The 14,548-nt window shown below is 37.9% G+C and overlaps 1 protein-coding gene across 1 annotated transcript; it reads left to right on the plus strand.

The window, feature by feature from the left end:
• Positions 1-7,347: 7,347 nt before the first annotated feature.
• Positions 7,348-11,067, plus strand: LOC104438802 (vacuolar protein-sorting-associated protein 37 homolog 1). Its single transcript, XM_010051979.3, has 7 exons — positions 7,348-7,677; positions 8,196-8,405; positions 9,546-9,633; positions 10,157-10,196; positions 10,290-10,336; positions 10,421-10,541; positions 10,679-11,067. Exons 1-7 carry the CDS (start codon positions 7,664-7,666, stop codon positions 10,840-10,842), a joined length of 684 nt encoding a protein of 227 aa, XP_010050281.2. The 5' UTR covers positions 7,348-7,663; the 3' UTR covers positions 10,843-11,067.
• The last annotated feature ends 3,481 nt before the right edge of the window (positions 11,068-14,548 follow it).

The raw sequence follows: 14,548 nt of genomic DNA on the forward strand, positions 1-14,548 counted from the left end.
GTGGGTTTGGCACTCGCGCTGCTTTGATGGGCGTCTTTTGCGTCTCTGACGTAGGTAAGGGGTCAGCCCCAAACCTACGTAACGTTTATGGGCAAAGACTAGCTTTTCTTTTCCCCATAAAGTCGAGTCTTTCCCCCGCCTGGATTCGCGCCACGTGTAGCCATCCCAAGTGGGACAATCTCGGCCGTCTACTTCGCGATTGACATTTTGATGACGCACCCTGATTCCTCCGATTTCATCTCGACGTGTGCGTTGACGCTATCGGCTTGAGTGGGGGAGGAGATTTGAGATTTCCCACTTGGTTCCTTGTCTTTGCCATTGGCCCATTACCAATCGAGGGATGTTTTTTCTACTTTCATAAAAGCAATCATAGATTAGAATGAAGTGAGAAGTAAAAAGTAAAAAGTACAAGTAACATGGACAGACTAACACAGTACAAGTAACATGGACAGAATGTTATTTTAATCACACACGTGACTAAGAAATATCATCTAGATAAAAAGTTTCGAATTGATTGCATATGTATTGAGTAATCGACTTTTTTAACTAAAGCAATCCGTAAAAATGAAACTTGAAGTGTATTAATTAGTCGCCTTCACCTCTTTGAAAACGTGTATAATGGAATTTGAAAGCCGCTCTAATTTTTGTACACGTATTGTGCTTCTGACGTATTTTTTTTTCAAGTTTGCCAAAGTTTGGATCGATTATCAGCATCTTTGATTTTGATTCCCTTAAAAAGGAGCAATGTTAGACTCACTAAAATCCGTTCACAAAATTCTTTTATTAAGTGACGTGTCAACTATAAGTGACCCCTTCCTCCCATCTTCACACATTTTTTTTCTTCAACCTCCATTGAGGAGATGTTTTGAGCTAGATCTCTCCTTCTCCTCCATTTTTACTTCTTCTTTTTTTTCTTTTATGATTTAATTATTTGTTTTCTTTTTCTTGCTTTGTTCCCTTTTTGAGTAGCTTTTCTCTTTTGATCTAGTCTAAATCTAGAACTTTCTCTCTCCTATTTTGGAGAGGTTTGCATCTCAATTTAGTCTAGATTTTGGATTTTTGCGTGTGTGATTTTGGGGCTCCACTTCCTTCATATTTCATTAGTGTACAATTCTAGTTTTGAAGAACATCAAATGAGTTTCCTGAAAGTTTCGGTCTCACAAGCGTCAGATTTGTACACGTTCAACCTTATTACTCTTAATGGAGGTAGTGTTTAGAACGTCAAACTTCGGCATCTACCATCGAAAAGCAAAGCCATAATGACAGATGGAGATCTTGTGTGTGCTTATTATTGAAGACTGATTCAATGATTGACTGCTGATTTTGATTTAAAGAAATCATAGGAAAAACTCTTTGAGCGTGTAACCCTTAATCTTGTTTTGATTAATCAACTTCTTATCCCGAGCCTATTTTGTTTTGGATTTGTCTAGGTGTTTTGGGCTGCAATTAGACTGCGTTGCTCTATTGTAAGTGGCTCTTTAAATAAATGGACAAGAACCAATTTCGGCCTAACACATCATTTTTTTTGTCGGTGCCTAACACATTTTTTAATAAATCAACTTTATAAACTAATTATAGTACGTCTAACATCGTTCTTAAAGAATAGCAAGAATACCTAACATGTTTCATATAGGAAAGGAAAGGAGAAGGAAATGAAATCATGCTCTTTTGTCTTTTATAGATGTACGAATAAAGACCTCGCATCATATTAGATGACTTAATTACGGAAAGTCTCATGCAATTGACTATATGGACTTTACAATGATCATAGGATTTTATTTAGGCTACCAAAGGAGCAAACAATTCATCACTTATATTGACCGAGCTAGGAATTAAGTTGACAAGTGCGAAGATCATCGACGAAATATGGTTTCTATAACCGATAATTTAAATAAACTTGCAAAGGGTAAAATGTATTATAGTCACCCTTAATGTATAGAGAATAAAAGTTCCACGTAAAATTAAGAAATTTTATTTTTGTCTATTACTTATAAAGCTGATTAATTACTTTCGTAAGGGAAATAACTTTTTCTTGATGTCAAGTGATCACCTAAAAGTTAATATTTTTATCACTAGCTTGTTTTACTAAGTTATTCAATTAATGTTTCCTTTCTCCTGTTATATATTGATATGAGAGAATTTTGTGCAAAATTATGGGTGGGTTAAACTAACTTTCTTCAATAACAAATTTCTTAAATTAGTAATATTAGAAATAACAAGCAAATATCAATAATTTTGGAATTCTAATACAAAAAAGAGAAAAAATTAAAATAACACCATACTTTATCTCGTCAAATGGTGCATATCTTGGACAATAATGTACGACGAATTAGAATGCTCTGGTTGACGATTCTTTGATTCGATAGCATCTACTATCTAGGGTTTCTCGAACAAAGGGGATCTTGAACTAGGAAATAGATTCTAAAAGCTAAACAATAGTACTCGAGAAATCTTTGGACTTAGTTTGAAGTTCTATTGAATCATCTCCAGCTCCAAGGAAAATTGTCCAAGAATCCTAAACCAATAGCACTTTTGCTAATTTAATTCTAAATCTTTTAGTTTTGTCGATTCAAACCTGAACCTTTTCACATTTGCCAATTAAGTCTATTTGGCAAATTTTGACTGAAATTCACTAATATAAATGCTAGTGTTCCTACATAGTACTATTAGTGCTGATGTTGACAATTTATAATAATATTTAAATATTTTTTAATTAATTTATTATTTTTCTTTCTTTTTTTCCTTTCTTCTTGCTTTTGCCAATGGCAAACCACTTGCCACAGGCAATGATTGGGCAAAGGGGAGCCTCAACAAGGGGAGCACTCAAGCAGGCTAGGCAAGGCCATTTTGGCTTGGGCGAGGGTCGAGGGGTAAGGGTGTGCATGGTCGGGCGGGCGGTTCCCGACCTAGAACCGGAACCGCCCGCTAAGGACCGGTTCGAAAATTGGAACCGGATTCACCCATTTGTTGCATGAATCCACTGGGGGAACCGGACCGCCGGTCGGTCCGGTTCCCAGGTAGATCCATGGAACCGATTTTGACGCGAAACAATTTTGGTTTTCAACATAGTTAGATCGGGTCTATGAGTTGGGAATGAGGGGAGGAGGTCTATGGTCGGGTTTTCAACATAGAATGGTCGCGAAACAATTTTCTGAGGCTGTGGCGGGTGGTGGCCGACGCGAGGGGGCGAATAGTGGCGGCGGTGGTGTTGACGCTTGGGGAGGAATCGTAATGGCGATAGGATTAGGAGGAATCGAGGAAGAAACAAAGAGAGAGAACCGAAGACGAAGGGAGTGAGGAAATGAGATCTAACCTAGTTTTTTTTAGTAATTTTTTTTTAATATTAAAACGTCTCCGGTCCGGTTCGGGTGGGCAGATCCGCCATGGAACCGGGAACCGGACTGGGTTCCTCAAGAACCGCCGGTTCGGCAGTTCCGGTTCGGTTCCGGGCGGTTCTGGTCCGGCTCCGGGTGGTCCGGGCGGTTCTCGGGTAGTTTGCACACCCCTATCGAGGGGAGCCCCTGCCAAGGCTCGCCTTGGCGTAGGCTAGGTCAATTCTTGCCTAAGAGAGGCCAATCGATCTAGCCATCGCTTGTGGGCCAATACTTGGACTCTAGAGAAAGAAAGAAAAAAAAACAAAATAATATTTTTTTGAAAAATATTAAAATATTAATAAAAATTTATCCACGTCAGCATCAAGTCATCTTATGTGGCACCGCCGGCATCCACATAAAAATGAAAAGGTTTATAATTTAATTGGTAAAATTGAAAAATCTATGAATAAATTGATAAAGGTATAATAATTTTAGAACAATTTAAACAGCTTTCTCAAAACTCCATGTTTAGGTCGCGATCAATATCGTCACTTTCCTCAATATAATTCATTTTCTTATTAATGCAAAGCTTTCTTTTCGCATGGTCGGTTCCTTTTCTAGGAGTGTTCCCACACCATCTTTAAAGTCCTAAAAAGACAAAAAACCAGAAATTGACCTTTAAACTTCCTCCGATCGTGATGCTTCATTTGTCCATTGCTTTTGAGTTCATCCAATTTAAGGGCCTAATCATGGCCCTCATGGGTCGTTCTCCTCATTAAAAAAAAAAATTTGATTTGAAATAAAATCAACATCTTTCATCTCTATGTAGAGAAAATTCTTTAAATAGTGATAAATCTATTGCACTTTTGTTAAATTAGTCTTAAATTTTTCAATTTTATTAATTTACTCTTAAACCTTTTCACTTCTTGCCATTTAAGTCCATTAGGCTAATTTTAGCAAAAAATTGCTGATGTAAACAGCTGACACTAACGTGGTACTTTTTTAATAATATATTTTTTTCCATGGTTTCTTCTTCTTTTTAACTTTTTTGGCTTTTTTTTTTTTTTTTGGTGTTTCGGTTTTGGTCAGCAGGGTTGGGCGAGGGCCACAACCTTGCTTGAGGCCCTTGCCTAGGGTCGACGAGGGTTGCCAAGCCCTCACCTAGCCAAATCTTGCAAGGACATTGCGGCCTCGCCTTTTTGGGCGAGGCTCGCCAACCTTCGCTTATGGGCGGTGAGGGTTGCCAGCCAAATTTGAACCCCCCGAAAAAGGAAAAAAAAGTAAAAAAGAAGAAGAAGAGAAAAGCCATAAAAAATGCAAAATATTATTAAAGTATTATTTAAAAGTGCTACATTAACGTTGACCGTTCACATTAACAATTTTTTTTATTATCAAAATTGGCTGGATTTATTGAATTAGCAAGAATAAAAAGATTTATGACCGAATTAGTAAAAATGTAATAGGTTTAGGACTTTGGACAATCTTCCCCCTCTCTCTATAAAGTTCAATTTCAGCGTTCCTCTCTCCATCTATAGACCTCTTTTTGTTTTCGTAATTCTTGATCCATGTGCATGAGTGTCGTTCTTGGAGAATAATGATGCTTTCGGAGATCTCCTTCTAAGAACTAAATTATAGACTTGCTCTCTAAAATTCCGATGCAAATATCCGGTATTCTCGTTAAATATCCGCTGTAAATGAATTACTCGCTTCGTTTAAATAGTTTTGTATCAAAATGCATGAGAAAAGGATTGGGATAGATACATACATGCACAAATAACTATGTGAAAGGAGTAACTAAGCGATGAATTTCACGGTCAAATTGATTATGTTTTTATCTTCATCATGTATTATTTAAGGAAAGGGAGAATTACAAAAAAAAAAAAAAAGTATTAAACCTATCGTAATTTTGGAAATTCAGTCATAAATAATTTTTGTTTTTTGCCAATTAAGTTTGAAATCTTTTGTATTTGTGTCAATTCAATCCATCCAGGCGATTTTAGTTGGAAATTATTGATATAAATGCTAGCTGTCTCATGTTATGCGATTTTTTGATAATATTTTAATATTTTTCATATTTCATATTTTATATTTTATTTCTTTTCTTTCTCTTTTCTTTGTTTTTACCCTTCTTCCTCTAGTTGATTGCCCAACGACAATCGACCAAAGGTGAGGGCTGACGAGGACCTCACCAAGGGCGAGCAAGGCTCATCTTCACTGACCACTAGTGAGGCTGACCTTGCTAGCCCGATGATGTCAAGGAGAAAGAAAAGAAAAAAAAATTGAAAAATAAACAATAACTAAATAAATTCCAAAAATATTAAAATATGATTTAAAATTATCCGTGTTAGTACTAACCATGCCACATAGGATTCCCAGAGTTCATATCAATGATTTTTGTTCAAAATTAGTCGAATGGATTGGATTTGCACAAATGCAAAAGGTTCAAAAATCAATTGGCCAAAAAAAAAAACAAAGATTTAGGATTGCATTGACATAGTTACAATAAGTTTATGACTTTTTTGGTAATTTTTCATTGAATTATCATGGGATAGATAATGGATAAGAAAAATATTCATGAAATAATAGGAAATCTCATTTAGAGGAGTAATTTATTTTTGTCAAGTCATGATACATTTTAGTTATGGATGCCAGTTTTCTTTCGTTAGGCCATCAATGATCAGGTTTTTCCCCATTTTACAATTCAATTTGAAAATGTTCGATGGCCAAAGGACATAACCTGGTTGTTGAAGGAGCGTCAAAGGAAAATAATCTTGGGCAAGGAACTTCAGTTGGCTATCAGCTATTACCAACCAATTATATCAATTAAAAAGAAGGCCAAATTCTCTCTCCCCCCTCTCCCCAAAAAAAAAAAAACAAAAATCCCCCTCAAAGGGAAAAAAAAAAAAAAAAAAAAAGGCTTTCGCACCAATTCTGCCACTAACTTTAAAATTTGCAAAAAAAAAAAAAAAAAAGCACTAACTTTTAGTCGAAAATTAAAACCGGCACCTACCGTTTATTTGTACCGGTAAAAAGCCGATGTGCATCTTACATATGTTGTGCACTCACAGAATGTTCTTGACATGTCCAAAGATAGTCGATCAATGGAAGGAAAAGGGTTGGTACAGCACACGGTAGAGTTAAACGTAGATAAAAGTTAGTTGATAATAATTGATCAAATAGGAAACTTAAGAAAACAAGGAAAGCAATCTCCTGGCTTTTTATAAGGAATTAATGGACAAGAGAAAATGTGTCATTTTTCATTTATCTGTAAATAGCAAAATCACTTTGAAAAAGGACAAAACACATTCCATTTCTCATCGTAGTTTTTTAATATTTTCTTTTTACATAGCAAGCAAGATTGGGTACCTTATAACCTATTTCAGCCAACAAAAATAAGAAAATAAACATATATGATGCCATTTTAAGTAAAGATTAGTTATGAAAAAGTTAACGCTAATTTGCTAAGAATATTGAAGTAGTGAACTTTTTAATCCAAGCTATGAGAAAAGTACAACATGCTCAAGAGAGAACTTGGAAAATTAAATTGTCTCCAAATAAATGAAAAAAACTAACATAAAGACGAAAATAAGTATAACGAAAGAAAAGAAAATATTGGATAGCCTTATATTCTTTTCTATCCCATAATCTTCTCTCCGTCCCGAAAAGAAAAGGTAAACTTAACAATATTGTATTAGAGAAAAAAAAAAAAAAAAACAAAGAGGAAGGCTAGAGGAGCCTCCAACGATATTCTATTACAATAAAAGGTACACAAATCTCAATTGGATCCGTCTTTCCTCCCCCTTTCCTATGGCAACCTTAATATATACACACACACATACACATTATATATGTGAAAATTAGTAAGATCGGATGGACCAATCACGAAATTACAGGTGGGAAGTGGGAGATGCGTATGCCGCGTCGATGGTGATTTAAAACGATTAGAGAAATTGTCTTCGCCGTCCTCCGCGAACGCGTCGTCATCCGGAGCTTTCCGAGCAAATTACATCACCACTGCCTTACAATCCCCGGCGTTTTAGAGAGAGAGAAGAGGAGAGGAGAGGAGAGAAGAACCGAAAAGTAAAGGCGAAATTACGTCCTTTGCCATTCGAGGTCTTCTACAGCGAGAAAGCAAACCCCGGTGGGAAGGAAAAAAAGAAGAAGGGGGGAGAACCTTCGTTCGCAATCTTGCCTTCCTTCCTTCCTTCCTTCCGTCGTCGCCCGCGGCCTCGCCCCGTTCCCTTCTCGCGCGCCCGATCGAGCCCTCTTGGGTCTGATCGTCGATCGTCAGCCGGCCGATCGCCAGGTGGGCCCGAGGGGTGTGAGGGGGCCGCGCTTTCCGTTTCGCCATGTTCAAGTTCTGGTACGCCCGATCCTCTTGGGTTTGCTTTTCGTTTCGTGTTTTTGATCGGTGGCCCCTTGAATTCGCGTGGGAGCTCGATTTGGGGGCGTGGGTTTTCGGCGTTTGTGGGTCTTGTTTTGCTTTTGATGGTTCGGCACGGTTGCGCGGTTCTGGGGTTTGCTAAGAAGTGCCGGTGTCCTTGTTCGGGATTTTCAAGAATTGAATTGCGGTATCGAAGGGATAGATTGAATGTTACCGTTTTATAATCGTAGAATTAGACCCGTGAATTGCCACATGGATGTTTCTCGAAGAATTGGGTCTTGTAAGAAAGTCCTATTCCGGTGTAAATCTGGCCGGAACTCGACTTGGGACATAACAGAAAAGGGTTACTTTTATTTGAGCGAGTGGGAAATTAGAGCTTGTGCTCGCCCTTGCGGAGCTTGGATATGCTGCGGCTAATGAAGTGTTCGATTGTTGAGTGCCCCGGTGGTGGTTGTCGGATTAGAGTTTTAATTTTGCTTTTTTGCTTTTTCTTTCAGGGGATCTCAAGAGCAACAAGCTCAGCCGCACCCACAGGATGGTACTTCGCAGTCGTGGTATCCGCCTTCTGTAGTTAGCTCTCCCGGTTCTTCCCGTCCCTCCACGCCGAGCAGCACCTCTTCTGGCGGTTTCAATTATTTCTCGCAGTCTACACCCCATGTTTCTCCCACTGAGGCTTCTGGCATCATAAATCATTTGAAAGACAAGAGGTACTTCTTGTTTCGAGCATCTTTGAAATATGTTTGTCTTCACTTTTTCTGTTGAATGTATATGGAATTGCATCCTGGTTTTTAATGGATGAAACCTTGAAGTTGGGATCAAATCTTAGTGGCACTTTAGGAAGCTGACTTGCCCTTGGTACTTTTATCTGGTTTTGGTTATTTCATCTTTATGAGGAGGCATTAGTTCCAAGTGCCCATGCAGACCCCAGAAAATTCATCACATTGTATGAGATGACAATTGAGCTTAGTGGTCCTGCCGACACAGAGAGGATCTATAAACACCAGCTAGTCATTCTGCTGAGTTCTCTTAATTAGCATAGACCTTATTTTTCCAGAAGCATATGATAGTCCTCAGCGCAGAAGCAGCAATCAAGAATTTCCTAGTGGAATATTTGCTGAGAGTACCTTGATGAAGTTGTGATTGTTCTGCATTCTTTTGGTCAAGAAAATAATGCATCTTGGCCAGAGTTCAGTTACTGGCTGGCAGAGTTGGACTTGACTTGAACATGACACTAGACAGCCGCAAAATAATGTTGAGAGAAAACTGGCTTAAATTATACACTTTTGGTATAGTGAAAACTTGCATATGGATGTAAATGCTTGGTTTATATAATGGATGATTTATCTTCTTTTTGAGCTCCCTTTTGGTTTTGAGAGCTGTTTTATGTGAGGTTTTAGTATTTGGGCTCTTTATGTTTATGGCTGTGCACCCCCTCGGTGTCTTATAGTTAAAGTTTTTATCCACTAAAAGATTATATATTGAGAGAAAACACAATCTTTGGTGCAAAATGACATTGGTTTAAATAGTGGTATGGAATGAAATGTCTGCCATTCTGAATTAGTTTTATGATATGTTATGTAAAAGTTGGAAAGCTTTAGTGCTAGCACGAATTGGTAAGTGCTAGAAGATTAAACTGACTAGTGTTTGGGTGCTAGAAGATGATTCAGCAATGTAAATCCTTTTCAACATCTTCCTCTTCATTTTCTTTTACCCACTCTACAATATCTCAGTTGTTTATCTTGGATTGATCTACTATTTTTTATTCGCTTTATTCCTGCTAGTTTAATCATACTTCGCTAGTCATTCCTGTCTCTATTCATGTTCCTATCTTCTGTAAATCTGTTCAGTGTTGATGAGTTGCGGAAGCTTTTGTCTGACAAGGATGCATACCACCAGTTCTTACTTTCACTTGATCAAGTGAAGATCCAAAATAATGTGAGTGATACAGTTCTATTCGTGTAGATTTTGGTTTTTGCTACTCAACCTGTCACTCTCCAAGTTTATGGTTATTCTTTTATCTTTAGTTAGCATTTTTTCGGGTGCTTTTACCCTTCAAAACCAGAGAGGATGAAATGCCATTTTGTATGTGGTGTTTTTACCAAACCCTCATGGTATTTTTATTTGTTTATGGTTCAACTGCGACAGATCTTTGTTATAGTCTCTTATATGCATGCTAAAGCACTCATGCTGTGCCTCTGGTTACATTTGATTGAATGAGTACAGACAACTTTTAAGCTGCAATTGCATGCCCAGATATAACAATTATCTTAACTGGAGTTGGCCAGATGGTTGCTATATTCACAGCATCATCATGTCTTTGATTCTTGGTTTGAATGCAATAATTTGGTCTGGTTGGTTGACTTATTAGACTCGTTTGAGCAGAAAATGCACCATTCATGACGATATCAACTTAGTTTTTCATCTCTTTGAAAATGATATTTTTTCTGATGGCTGGCAGATACGAGATGAACTTCGGAAAGAAACCCTGCAGCTTGCCAGTGAGTTACCTTTTCCTGACCGGAGCTGAAGTTTTATCATGTATTATATGTTATATTGCAGACTGGTCTCATTATTTTTGTCAATAACTTTAGGGATGAACTTGGAGAAGGAACCTCAAATAATGGAGCTGAGAAACCAGGTACATCATGCTTCTACATGGGTCATTTTGGGGCAGGCAGCCAATGATGGCATCAGTTAAAGCTGTTTCATTTTCTTTCTGCAGTGTAGGATCATACGGACGACAGAGTTGGCTGCTGCACAGGAGAAGCTCAGTGAACTGGAGAGACAGAAAGAAGAAATTATGAAGCTCTTCTCTTCTTCCTCTCTCATCCAGAAGCTTCAAGGTAATCCAATCAGAACATGATAATTAATACTAGGGTCCTTAACTAAAGCTGGATCTTCACTCTACCGCATCCGGCTTCTGTCAGGAAGTTGAGCTTGGCGCCTTTGTTGTTTTGACAATCTGTTTGATATTTTGTAGAATCAATGCGCAAGACGGAGGAGGAATCTGAAGCTTTGCACCAAAAGCTTCTTGATAGGGAAGTAGACTTTGGGACATTTGTGCAGAAATATAAGAAGCTGCGGACCACTTATCACAGGCGCGCACTTATACAACTCTCAGCGAAAACATCTGCAACTGGATAACCGATGCTTGGCAAGCATCCTACATGAATGGGGCGATATAGATTTCCTTGTATTACGGTGTGTTAAACTCATCTTACATTTGGTTTTGCTGTGCACCAGACTATTTCCATGTTTTTGTAAATTCTTTTGTTCCCCAAAAATGTCATGCGAGACTCACCTCACTTACAATTGGCACTTGCCTACTGTGTCTCCCGTAATCAATGAAGGCCAAAGATTCTGCCCATAGTCAGGTTTGCAGTTATGGATGTTCTCATTCTTTTTGGTTAATTTCAGAAAGCCGAGGGTCATTTTTTAACTTCACAGGCAATAGTGGCAAGTGTAATAGAATCGGTTTGCTAATTATTTACTAAGTGATGATGCAGAGTTTTATTGGAAGTTTAACATGGCACTTGTTCGAATACCCGATAATTTAGTAAACCAGTGTAGTATACCGATCTTAGTATACAAAGCATTGTTCGTTTTGTCTTTTGGGCTGTAGCCTGCTGATTGCAAGCAAAGTTTAGTCATGAAAGAATGGTGGTGAACACCGGGGTATGGTCAATTCCTTTGATCAAAATGTGCATGGCCTTTTCGGCGCAGCTCTAGTTTTCAAATGGAGAAATTGCATCCGAATGTGCGGTGTATGACAATTGCGATTGTTTTTCCAGTCCCTGTCTGCGGGACACGTTCATTGCGTAAATCGTCTCTATACTGTGGCTTTTAAGCCTATCAGAATTGTCTTTTTCATGTCTGTAAATGCGAAATTCAGACCTCATGAATCTTCATGTGCTTTTTCTCATTGTATTTTATCACCTACACGTCACTCCGGATTGCGAATGTGGACTATTGCCAAAAAGATTCGATGCCCGTAATGACTACATGTAGGAGTTTAGCGACATCGACATGCGCGTGTTGGATTCGCTGGGGCTATGCGGTTGGTGAGATCCCAAGTATTTCCCCACGAAATGTCCTTATTACGCATGGCTAGACCTGAGCACTGGGCGGGCCGGGCCGAACGCGAGTGGTAATGGAGCTTCGTACCTGCCGAGGCCCGACCTCCCCGCCTGATTCCAGGCCCAAGCTCGTCTAGCCGAGAGATTTTTTGCTTTTCCGCAGCCATGACCCTGTTATAATCAGCATCACATCAATTCTGCCCAAAGTATACGTGGCCGGCCGAGATCAAATCAGATGCTGGACTTTGGTTTATCAAAATACTTTTGCTTTGTCTTTGTCAAAAGAGGCACAAACGTCGAAAAAGAGTAAAGCAGCAACGGACCAACTTCATGGCCCTCTTCACCACAAAAAAAAAAAGCAGAAAAATCTCCAGAAAATCACGTATTTTCCAAGGCTAGTTGAAAAATCATTCTCAATTTTGCTCTCCAGAGTTACTAGCTTTTTTACATTTCAAAACCTACATTTTGCATCATTTTTTTATAACCTAAAACCTACATTTACAACTATGAAATAACTTACATTGCAAACTATATTTCCCTAATTTTTTACGACTATAAACACGGCATCATTTTTTTGTTGTCTTAACAATACAATTCTTTCCTAAAATTTATGGTAAGAGCCAATAGAGGCAACCTCTTTAATGGAACCTTGATATTACCAAAATTGCAATGGTACTATATTTTAATAGAATGACGGGGAGCGTCACGCGATCTAGTAGCACATGACATCGGTGCTATTTTTGAATGTTCTAGGAATAGGTTGAATAACAAAAATGCCCAAATCGAAATTGTACAAATAAGAAAAAGTTCAGGATCACTGATTTCGTTACCCTAAACACATTCCAATTTTTATTTTTATTTTTAAAAGAAGGATAAAAGAAGGAACATGGTCCATACATGGCAAGTTGGGGGGGGGTCCGTAATATTAAATACATGGCGTTTCCCGTTACTTTCTATGAAACTCCACGCAAATTTCGCATGCATTTCGTGCTAGGCGATGCTTGTTGACGCGGGTGAAATGTACCTATCATGATCCCCGACGGCCTATCTTTATCGATAAAATTATGCGTTGGAAGCTTCTCTCCCAATCCCAAAATTTTCAAGCAGGGAATCCCGTCACACGGAACACTCAAATGACGTCGTGCCGATCATCATCCGGGACAATGATTCGATCGGTTCTCCACAAGAAAAAGCAAATCCCATCTTGGTCAGAAGAAGGCCACTTTGCAGGCCAATCTCCTGGGGGCCAAGCTGGGATGGAAAACGAAGCTTTTTTTGGGGTGCCGATCTTCTCCTGAGCTAGCTAGGCAGAAAGTCGATTGAGTTCACGGCAAGTTCACCGGACAAGAAAGCCGAAATCGCGCAACATTTGCAGGACTCGTCTGATAGGCAGGAATGTGACAAAGCAGGGTCAAAGATGCTTGCTTTTCTCAGATGGCAAAACTTTTGCTTTTTTCTGCTAAGTTTTTAAAGTTAATGTTGGATCCTTGAGAGAAAGATCAAAATGATGGGTTAGGGACTGTATTCAATTGAATTTGTATGTATGTGGCCTCAATAACTTGTAATCTTAAAAAAAGAAACTAGTGGAAAAAATACTATTCCTGGTGCAAGATAACCGAAACTACAGGACGTATTTGTGGAAGTAAATAATGTTGAATGAAGAGGTAACACAAATTGGCGTAAAGCTAAATTAAATCACGATATTCGCAGCCTGAATTTGACACATAAACATAACTGCCAATGCTATTAGAGCTTTTCGACCGAAAGAGGAATTAGACACGTTGTGACTACTACTGCAGCATTGGGTTCTTGCAATCCCATCTTATTCAATTCAATTTTGCTTGATTCAATTTTGATTTGATTGAGCTCATAGATAAGTTCCGGGTTTTAAAAATTTGGAATTGATGAGTACATGATACATTCTAGGGTTTGGAGTTACACCACCATGTACACATTCTATACTGAGCACCCTGTACCCTATGCAATACACTTGTAAAAAGGTACAGGTTACATTGTATAATATTTATTAATTGATATATGTACTTAATTATTTAAGATTAATATAATGAAAAACCCCAAAATAATATGCGTAGGACAAATTTACCCAAACTTATTTTTTTACCACAAAAACCTTAAACCGATACATTGGTCCATCTGTTAGTTTCCATTAAATTGGGTTAATATCACAAAAAACCATAAACTAGTATACTTATGACTAATAGAGGATAAAACCGTGAACTAGTACATTTATCATTTATTACATGTCATTCAACGCAGTAATTTAATGGTAAAATTTAATGAAAACTAACATTAAGTAAATTTGTCATAGTGTGCCGATTTTAGTGATATTAACCTAATTATTTACAAAATTCACTTTGTGTTTATTGAACCCTTAAATTAAAATTGGCAAAATTCTTAGTTGATCATCAATTTCCAACCTAATAACTCCCCCCCTCCCCCTCACCCTCCTCTCTCTCTCTGTCTCTCTCTAATATAGACGGGTCGACTTATACATAAACTCACAGAGTTAAATGGGTGGAAACTAATTTATTTCTTTACTTCAATTGTCATTATGATTTTGGCTAATATAGACGGGTGGACTTATACATAAACTCACAGAGTTAAATGGGTGGAAACTAATTTATTTCTTTACTTCAACTGTCATTATGATTTTGGGACTATATATATTTTATCATGTAATCCATTGTGTTTTATGCTGAATGTTCAATGTATAAAAAACTATTTAATTCAATAAAATAAATTGAAAATAATAT

The sequence above is a fragment of the Eucalyptus grandis genome, chromosome 1, assembly GCF_016545825.1.
Source record: "Eucalyptus grandis isolate ANBG69807.140 chromosome 1, ASM1654582v1, whole genome shotgun sequence".
Taxonomy (NCBI): Eukaryota; Viridiplantae; Streptophyta; class Magnoliopsida; order Myrtales; family Myrtaceae; genus Eucalyptus; species Eucalyptus grandis.